We start from the raw sequence: 9,845 nt of genomic DNA, 5'->3' as shown, positions 1-9,845 counted from the left end.
TATGCTTGTCCTTTTCAGTAGAGGTACCTTCCTTTCCTGGGGTATCTGCATAGGAGCCAGTTTCATTGCAGCAATTGGTGGTTTTGGCAACTGCATTTATTTTAAAAAAATAAAAATTAAAAAATTAAAAAAAAAAACTTTTAGAGGTTTTGCTATTTTCCTAACTGACTAGCCATCACTTTTTAGAGTAATTATGGTTTGACTTTGTCTTTGCTTAGTTCAATGTAAGATTTTCGCCAAATAAATCCCTTTGTATCTACTCTGACTTGCTAAATATAAATAATTATCTCTGGTATTTAGACTAAGGACGGTTTTGAGAATTTATAGCATTTCTGTTACCTTTGTATTCTTATAAACTGTTGTATATGTATTTTACATATATAATTATGTGAAAAGTACTATACAAAAAGAAATATTTAATTTTTGGTAGGTGTGTACAAACAGATACTGTACACCAAGTGTGACTGATACCGGCATCAAACAGACATTACTGCAAATAATCTGTCAACAATCATTAAATGAACTATAACCCTGGGTTACAGTTATTGATGGTGGTAAAAAACATGTATTAACATTATAGTAGTATGTGAACCTTATACCTCATAAAACAAGGGCAAATTCCAAACATCCAACAACTGATGGTATATTTGTATCTTTAAGTCTGCAAGATACAATCTGTTAGTTTCTCTCCAACTCTCTCTCTCTTACATACACACACACACACACACACACACACACACACACACACACACAAGATTGTAGTAAAATTGTTAATATTGGTCTTTATTCCTTTGTTTTGGGTTTTTTTGCTTTAAACCTTTGAGTAAACCACAACACTTGACCCATACATAGCATCATCTGTTCAAAATAATAATAATAATAATAATAATAATAGAGTTCATAATTTAGGGTGGTACTGTATGGAAAAAAGAGACAGTGTTAAGTGTCCCTCCATTCAGTCTTGTGTTCTTTTAAAATAATTTGTATTAAGTGGTATGTACCTTTACTGTGAAGTTTCAAGTTTTTCAGCTCTTTTTTAGAGAAAGTTCCATCAGTTGGGCCTGTTAATGTATTATCTGACATTAACATCAGATGTCAGATATTTAGAAGTCAGTTTAGATAAGCAGAAAAGCAAAAAGTCAGTGTTCTTACTGCGGATATGCAGAGTTCTTCCTATTTCCTATGTGTTTTGTTTTATTATTCACAGCGTATACATACGTGTCATTGTTGGATGAAGCAGTAAAATCATTGCAAACATAAAAGGGCATCCATTAAAGTAGTAAATTTATTTGAGATGAACTCTACCTGTAATCCTGTTACCAACATTGGCATAAATCAGATCACCTCCTATTAAAGAGGAAAGAAGGCAGTGTAAATAAAAGTGTTCATTTGAACAAAAAGCTGGTGGGTTCAGTAGAAACAGACCAACCTGCTTGCAGCAGTGAGGTTCCTGCAAGAGAGCTCTCAGGCCCAGTCCAACTCTGCCTCTGGCCCGTGGTCTGGTTAGTGTTCTCCTGATGTCCAGTAGGGGGAGACCGAGATCCTGTACCTCCTCACACAGTAAAACAGTCGTAAAGTTAACAGGATCGCTGCTAATTTTCATTTAACAGTTAATGGAAAAGGGATAAAAATACTTTTTATCCTGTAAATTGGCAAAGTTTCTGACAGCAAGAGCACATCCACCATGGTGTACAGAAGTAACATGTCTTTAAATAGCCTGTATATAATTGTCATATGCTACAGATAAATGGATGCTTTCAAACCTTTGTTCTTCTTGTAGCTCAGGAACAGGATAAGTATGATAATGAGCAACAAGATTAAACTGAGTCCAACAGCCGGTCCAACTATTACACCACTGGATCCAGGACCTAAGTCTGTGGAAGCAAAGTGACATATGAATTTACATTCAGAGCACTTTATGCTTACTGAAATAATGTAAAAAAAATCAAATCTCATGAAATTTATTTCTCACCTCTGACTGAGACCCAGCTTTGTGGTGATTCTCTACTACTGTGAATACCCAGAGAGAAGAGACCCTCATCTGATTTTGAGATGACAGGGATGGTTATCTGTCCTGTGGTCTGGTTCCAAAAGAGTGATCCATCTTTATAGAAGTAAGATATGAGGTTAGAAGATGTTTTGTTCAATAAACATCGTAGAGTCAGAGAATCTCCCTCAGTCACAGGATGTACAGGACTGTCTAGGATCACATCACCATCTGTAAAAGAGATGCAGAAAACACAAAATGTGGAAAATACACACAAGTATTTTCACATGCATGAAATATTATTCATCTAATTCTACAAACAAATATCACTAGTCCTATGTTTCCTGAGATAAAATTTACTGGAGACCCACCATGCACTGTGATGTTGACAGGTTTACTGCTCCCTAAAGACTTAGACTGACACCAGTACACTCCAGTGTGAGATGTGGAGAGAGAGCTGATGTTGCATGTAGAGCTTGTAACTGATCCCTTGCCTGGTGGACAATTTGACACACTCCTATTTTGTGTGTATTGCATGACTCTCCATTTGGTAGAGTTCCTCTGGTCCTCACAGCTCAGTGAGAGAGAGTGACCACTGAAGTGTTGAGTTCTGTTGGGAATGATGATCAGAGAGACTAGAGAAGACACACCTGCCAAATGAGACAAATCAAATGTTGCACAATACTGTTAAACTTATGCCACATACATGAACTGTTCACTGTACTGTAGGAAAACTGATGGTTTAACTGATAGAAAATACTCACATTCATACTCTACAGTACTTTAAAATAACTAAATGATGGTATTTCTGTATTTAACCACCTTACTCCTAAACAAACCCTGTACACACCTGAGCTCAGTTCTCATCTCCTCACACACTCTCTATTCACTCTGAGCCTTTTTGCAGTCCTTAATTCTACAGCTTTTTCTTAACACTGTATTGTTAACTGCATTGTCTTCATACAGTGCAATGTTAGCTGTATTGTCTTCATACACTGTAATGTTAACTGTATTGTCTTCTTAACTCTATTGTTCCAGTGTAAAAGCAGCAGTCCTGCTCCCTCACTCATGCAGGTGCTGCCTCGTACATGATGTCACTGGGAGATCCTGCTTGTTTCTGTAGCTGGAATTCAGTAAAGCCTCTCACACTGTCTATGTAGTTTACTAAGAGTGTGCAGATATCAGCCTTTGAGCCAAAACCAGCCTTGTGCCACCTCTGTTATCTGCATGTTGTTTATATGTTCAGCTGTATACAGTATCACTATCACAGAAACTCTCTTACCAGTAATGTTTACCCAGAGCGCATCACTGTAGTGTGTGTAGTAGACTGGATTTCCTCTGCCAGCTCTACACCAGTACTGGCCTCCATCAGAAAGCTTCACTGCACTGATGGTGTAGGAGCGTGTTGCAGTGTTGGTCTCATTCTCAGGGTTCTGTGTGTGTTTGGACCAGTAAAACCTCCATCCAGTAGACTGCACCAGCTTACAGTACAGAGTCACTGGGTTTCCCATCAGTGCAGCTCCTTGAGGGCTAGATGTGAGTTCAGGTTTAGGTTTCACTGCTCATAGAAATGAAACAAATGGTTCAGCTCATAAATTAAGTTCACATGCTGCTTTCAGACGCTTTACCACAGTCATTATATTTCAGAGACACAATCTATTAGGATGTAACATCTCAGCCTAAGTGCTGATGCAGATCTGCTCTCATGGTGACCTGAGGCTGACAGTAGAGATATTTAGCTCAGACTGATGGACTGCAGCACTACTGCTGCCACTAACTCAAACAGAACAGCAGTGTATAAAGTCATGGAAGACACAGACTAAATATCTGGTGTCATCTGTAATCATACAATACCGGGATTAATAATAACTAAAGAGTTGAACACACTCACCTGATACAGTCAGCGTAACAGCATCACTGGTGTGGGAGTAGCGGGATCCTCCTGCCTCTGTTCCTCTACAGGTGTAGTTACCTGTATGAGACTCTTCAGCACCACTGATTGTGTAAACCTGTTCTCTGCTGACAGGACTGAGTGAACTCTCTTCATTCCAGCTGTACTGCCACCTAGAGACACCTCTTCTCTGTATGTCACATCTGAGAGTGACAGTCTCTCCCTCAAATACCTGTGGATCAGGCTTTATGGAGGCCACAGCTTTTGGTCTTGCTGTGGAAATATAATAATATATTTCTAATAAAACATTGCTTAAAATAGTAATACTTTGATGAAGCTGTTCACATGTCTATGTACTATAAATCTACTGGTATCACAAAACTAGAGCTGCTTTTTCTACTGTATCAAGTAGATGTGAGACAGCTACAACACCCAATACAATCAGTGTGAGAGCTCCACTGGTCTGTGAGTATTTTGGCTCTTACTGACTTTGTTTGCATACAGGAATTAGCACCTTCATGGAAGTAATAAATATTAGGGATTGGCTACTCCTCCTTATGTATATCATCGCTAAACTATTTGTACTGCTGATTAATATCAAATATGTGAGTGACCTCTGCTAGATCAGATGGCTGTACTTTCTTTTTAGCCTATGGTCTCACTTTCCAACATAATGAATACTTCTGCAACGTACACCGTATATCTAATGATTAATAACAATATTTAATTATAAATGTAACATCATATATTTTTCTAAATAATTTCAAAGCCAAAGTATAAGGAAAACAAAAAAGGAAAACTTACCTAATACTGTAATTTCAGCCACCTCACTGTAATGTGTGTGGTAGTTTCCCCTCTGTGCTCTGCAATAATACTTGAATCGTCCTACATAAGACATTATCCAACTTATTGTCTTGGAATGTTCATCTGTACTGGTCAGCGTTCCTGGGTGTCCATTGTATTTGTACCAGAGAAACTTCCATCCTACAGACGACTGTATATTACAGCTCAGTGTAACGATGTCTCCAGTGTAGACAGAGCTCTGAGGCTGCACCGTCACTGATGGTTTGGGTCTTACTGTTGATATAAAATGATGACTGTATCAGAGTCTCACACTACACAAGTAGAAGCCTTTACACCTTAAGATAGACTTTGTGTCTAATGGAGCACTTTGTTCAGTGAGATGAAATTGTCGCGATTGGCCCCTCCCTAGCATCCTGTCATCATGGTTACCGAGTCTCATGTCTTTGTTCGGTTTACTTCCCAGTTTTGTTTTCCATTCTGTTCTCTTCCTTTGCGTTGTTCTGTTGTAGCCTATTTCCATTTTTGTTTTCATATTGTTCCCTGTTACTATGTTTTCTCAGATTCCCGGTTTTGGATCTCTGAACCTGGACTATTGTAACTACTCTGATTTTGGATTTGCCCCTAATAAATCTCACTCTTCTCAGCGAATGCGTCCGCCTCCTGATCGCTCTGTTACAGAAATGATGAATGTATCAGTTTCTTCATTTACAGCACAAGTAGAAGCTTTATCGTCAGACGCTTTGTGTATAACGCAGTATTTAGTTTCAGTGTTTACTGAAAAAGTGTAAAATATTTGTATTCCAAAGTTCCTGCTTGCTGGGTGATATTGTTTTCCTACTTGATGTTTTATAAATGCTGAACCAACTCCTGCTTAGTGCACAATATATGTGCATATCCAGGTACACACCTCTGTGCTTATAATAAAAAGATAAACACCTCTAGCACAGAGATTAATTTACACTTGATTGCTTCATGCGTTTTGTGTCTGGACAGCCTAATTTTAGAAGAAGAATAAAATGATGATGAAAACAAACAACTGAAATTAGTGCTACATCATATTGATCACACTAGGTTTTAGAGCAACTCTGTTGTGAAAGTATAGATCCCTAGTCGTTCGCAACACTTGAGTACTGAGTGCATGGTGAAGAGAGCCTGGGGTTAATGAATATTGAAGAGATGATCACACTCACCCGATATATACTATGTGCTTATTTAAGTAGTTTGGTTCACTGATATGAAATGATTAATGTATCAGACTCTGCCCTTAAAACACAAGCAGAAGCTTTATCATCTTAAGATGCTTTGTGCCTAGTGCAGTATTTACATTCAGTGTTTACTGAAGAAGTTTTAGTGGTGAAGCCTGGTAGGCAACACATTGCCTAAATGATCAAAGTGGTGTAACCAGTGTAAAATATTTGTATTCCAAAGTTGATGCTGGCTGATCTTGTTTTTCCTCTTGATGTTTCATGAGTGCTGAACCAAATCATGCATAGTGTACAGAATATGTGCATAAGCAAGTATGAGCAGAATGCAGCATCAAAGGGCTTTTCATGCCACATTAGAGTTTGCCATTATCTGTCTCTTTTAACATGTTTCTACACAGTCAAGAGTGCATTATAGTGAGACAGTCCACAACCACATCCTCTCATTATAATTCCTCTCTGGCTCCCTGTTTTAGCACCAGAATGTTCTACATTTTGCAGTAAAGCTAAATGTAATACACCACCCATTGCTGGAGCATGTTAATCACACTGCTGTCATTGAAGTAATTTATACCAAATTTCCAGCTTGTTGCTCAATTTATGTTTCACATTCTGTGCACCTCTGTACTCATCTCTGTACTGTACTTATCTCAGTATTTATTCTAAAAAGTGCCAGTGGAGCAGCAAGGGATGCAGATAAATAAACTCTGTAGTAAAGCATCATCATAAATTACCAAGCATTACTAAACAAGTATTTATGTCTGATGAGGGTGGATGAATCTGGCCTAAAACTCCACAAACACTGTAGCAGGAAAGGAAAACTAGCAGGTTTTATGACAGTGTGATGATAAATGGAATGGATGAGCCCTTCTATGTAGGGAAAGAGAGTTTGTTTTAAATACATCACTCATCCTTTACTGAGAGAGACACACATTTGTACTATCTTTGTCATTGCTCACAATTCAATAAATTATAAACAAATTACTAAAGTTTGTTCATTTGCCTATTATAAGATGAAAAATAAAATGATTAAAACAAACAACTGCAAAAATATTACTTCAGTTTGATCACACTGAGGTTATGTGAGTCACTCCATTGTAAGGATGTGTGTTTCTAATCACTCTCAATACATAGGTACTGACTGCATGGTGAGGTGAGGCTGAGTTTACTGAACATTGATCACACCTGCTTCTCTAATGCCATCGCTCTCATGGAAATAATTTATAAAGAAATATTTATTTGTGGATTGTTTGGTGATTTTTAATTTTTTTATGCCAATTACAAGATGAAGATTAAAGCAAAGTTGAGTAACTCCATTGTAAGGATGTAGGTGTCTAATCACTCTGTCAATGCATGATCACACTCACCTGATACAGTCAGCATAACAGCATCACTGGTGTGGGAGTAGCGGGATGCTCCTGTCTCTGTTCCTCTACAGGTGTATTCACCTGCATCAGACTCTTCAACATGGCTGATTATGTACTGATTACTGTCTGAATCCTTTTTCCCACCACTTCCTTCAGCAGAATGAACTGGATTATCTCCATCTCCTTTCTTATACCAGTTGTATGTCCACTCACTACTTCCATATTCCGGTATGACACATTTAAGAGTGACAGTCTCTCCTATGAAAAATTCTGTCCAGTCATGTTGTAATGAAAGTGTAGCTTTTGGTTGTTCTGTAAGAGCACAATATTTAAAAAATATTGTTCAATATTAAAGTTTCCCACTTGATGTTTCATGAGTGCTGAACCAAATCCTGCTAAGTGTGCAATACACATGCATAAGCAATTACACACCTCTGTGTAATATTGTTCAGTGTTAATGTTTCTGATACACGCTATGCATTCTACACTTTAACAAAAATAAATGATTTTTGTATAGTTACCTGCCTCGTTTTCCAAACTATCTAAATTGGCTCAATTTTCAGCTGTGGGAATTAATGCATATTTTTTTAGCTGACCAACTGCCCTGACATTTTACCTTGGATTGCCTTGGCACACATGTCTACTAATAAAAAGAAAAACTGCTCTTTTATAAGTACATTCCTTACTGATCCTTTAATATCTATTGTCATAACACAATACATATGGCATGTATATTGGCTAATTATTGATGTAGAAATACATGAACCAAAACAATTGTCACACCCTCTAGATCAGATCAGTCTGCCGATCAGTCATGCCTAATTATTGATGTAGAAATACATGAATTAGGCAATTAAAAAGATCATTCTTTGAACTAAAGCAATTGTCACACCATTTGCTACAGTCCCTCCTAGAGTCCACTGATCAGTCAGGCCAATCTATTAGCCACTGTGCACACCCCTGTCTGCACATACACTCTCATCCTCATCAGGAACTCTTTAAACGTCACTTCTACAATCCTCACTTTGCAAAGTCTTGTTAAGATGTCTCGTGTTGTAAGCCGTCTCTCTTGTAAATTGTCTCCGTGCCCCGTACATTCTTGCATTGTTTTTTCACCTTGCCATCGTCCGTCTATGTTGCTCCTGTTTGCCCTGCTGATTTTTGGACGGTGAGACTCTCTTTTGCATTGCCTGGTTTCCCACTGCATGCCCCTGTTTAACCATGCTCTGCCTGACTACACTTGAAGGTTTGTTTGATAGTATGTTTATTAAATGTTCACCTGCATATGCTTGCTCTATCTGTCCTTACATCAACATTATTTGTTTGGTCACTACTGACGAGAGGTTTTGGATCTGAAACTAGGAGAAAAAGGAGGAAACTGAAGTGTGCGAACTCTGGTGAGGAAGGTGGACCCCAACTCTAAATGCATGAGTTCTGAGTGGTTCCCATCTTGCACCTGTATATTATGGGATGTGAGTTAATTCTACCTGTATGTTATTGGGTGAAAGTTCCTTCTACCTGTGCTGAAAGAACATCTTAGAGAAGTGGTGAGAGAGCTGCTCTGACAGATCTGTGAGGGCTGTAGGAAACAGACCAGCAGAACGAGCTGCTGCTCCTGGGAGACGGGTTTGGCTTCACAACCCTCAGCACCAAAAAGGACTCAAGTTAAGGAGTAAGTGGGAGCTGAGAGTTCAGGTAGGGTGCTTCAGTATGAAGACTGGCTACCAGGGTGCTTCAGTATGAAGACTGGCTACCAGGGTGCTTCAGTATGAAGACTGGCTACCAGGGTGCTTCAGTATGAAGACTGGCTACCAGGGTGCTTCAGTATGAAGACTGGCTACCAGGGTGCTTCAGTATGAAGACTGGCTACCAGGGTGCTTCAGTATGAAGACTGGCTACCAGGGTGCTTCAGTGTCTTTTAGATTAAACCTCAGGCTGTTCTGAGAGACTGTTACACTTGATATTCAGGGTACATCAAGTCTTGTTTAAATAGCTGATGTGTACACATGGATATACTGGTGTGTTAACATTTTGTTATTGTTATTGCTGTTTGTCAGCTGATTCTATATGGATGAGCTAAGTAGCCCCAGAAACTCACACTGGCTCATATTATTCTTTTGCACATGTTTTGGAGGAGTTTCTGTTCCTATCTACCCTCTTCATCTATGTCTGTGTACTTCTCTTTCAGTTTCTGCTTTAGTATGGAGCTTGTGGCTATTTGCCAGTAAGTGTGAGGTATGTGTAATAAAGAGCAAAGACTCTGTTTCCTGTCTCTGAGTGGGTCTGCTTGCCATATGGCCACTACAACATTGAATGCAACTGCAATATTTCAATATATCTTGGGTGGTCAATCTTATCTACCAAGGGCTGTGGTTGCAGGTTTTTATTCCAACCAAGGAGCAAACACATTGCTATTACACTCAACCAGCTGGTTTCAGTCTTCATTAAATGGATTAATCATATTGTGACTGGTCATTTTATCTGTGTGTACTACCTTCAATGCACTTAACATCTGCAGACCCACTGGCCCTTGTGAATAAAACTGCCCACCTCTCAACTAAATAAAGATATGAGTATGAGTCACCTTGAGCTTG

General features: G+C 38.8%; 1 protein-coding gene across 1 annotated transcript; it reads right to left on the bottom strand.

Annotated features, from left to right (window-relative positions):
* Positions 1-905: 905 nt before the first annotated feature.
* On the bottom strand, positions 906-7,889 carry LOC113569016 (Fc receptor-like protein 5). The gene is made up of 11 exons (XM_081695041.1): positions 7,868-7,889; positions 7,252-7,563; positions 4,812-4,955; positions 3,879-4,151; positions 3,270-3,548; positions 2,359-2,637; positions 1,973-2,218; positions 1,764-1,874; positions 1,430-1,549; positions 1,306-1,347; positions 906-1,061 (listed from the first exon to the last, which is right to left on the bottom strand). Exons 1-11 carry the CDS (start codon positions 7,887-7,889, stop codon positions 940-942), a joined length of 1,950 nt encoding a protein of 649 aa, XP_081551167.1. The 3' UTR covers positions 906-939.
* Positions 7,890-9,845: the final 1,956 nt, after the last annotated feature.

This window comes from Electrophorus electricus, chromosome 13 (assembly GCF_041902795.1).
Source record: "Electrophorus electricus isolate QZ-2024a chromosome 13, ASM4190279v1, whole genome shotgun sequence".
Lineage (NCBI taxonomy): Eukaryota > Metazoa > Chordata > Actinopteri > Gymnotiformes > Gymnotidae > Electrophorus > Electrophorus electricus.
Note: the sequence above shows the minus strand (reverse complement) of the source record. Positions and strands in the feature narration are given on the sequence as shown.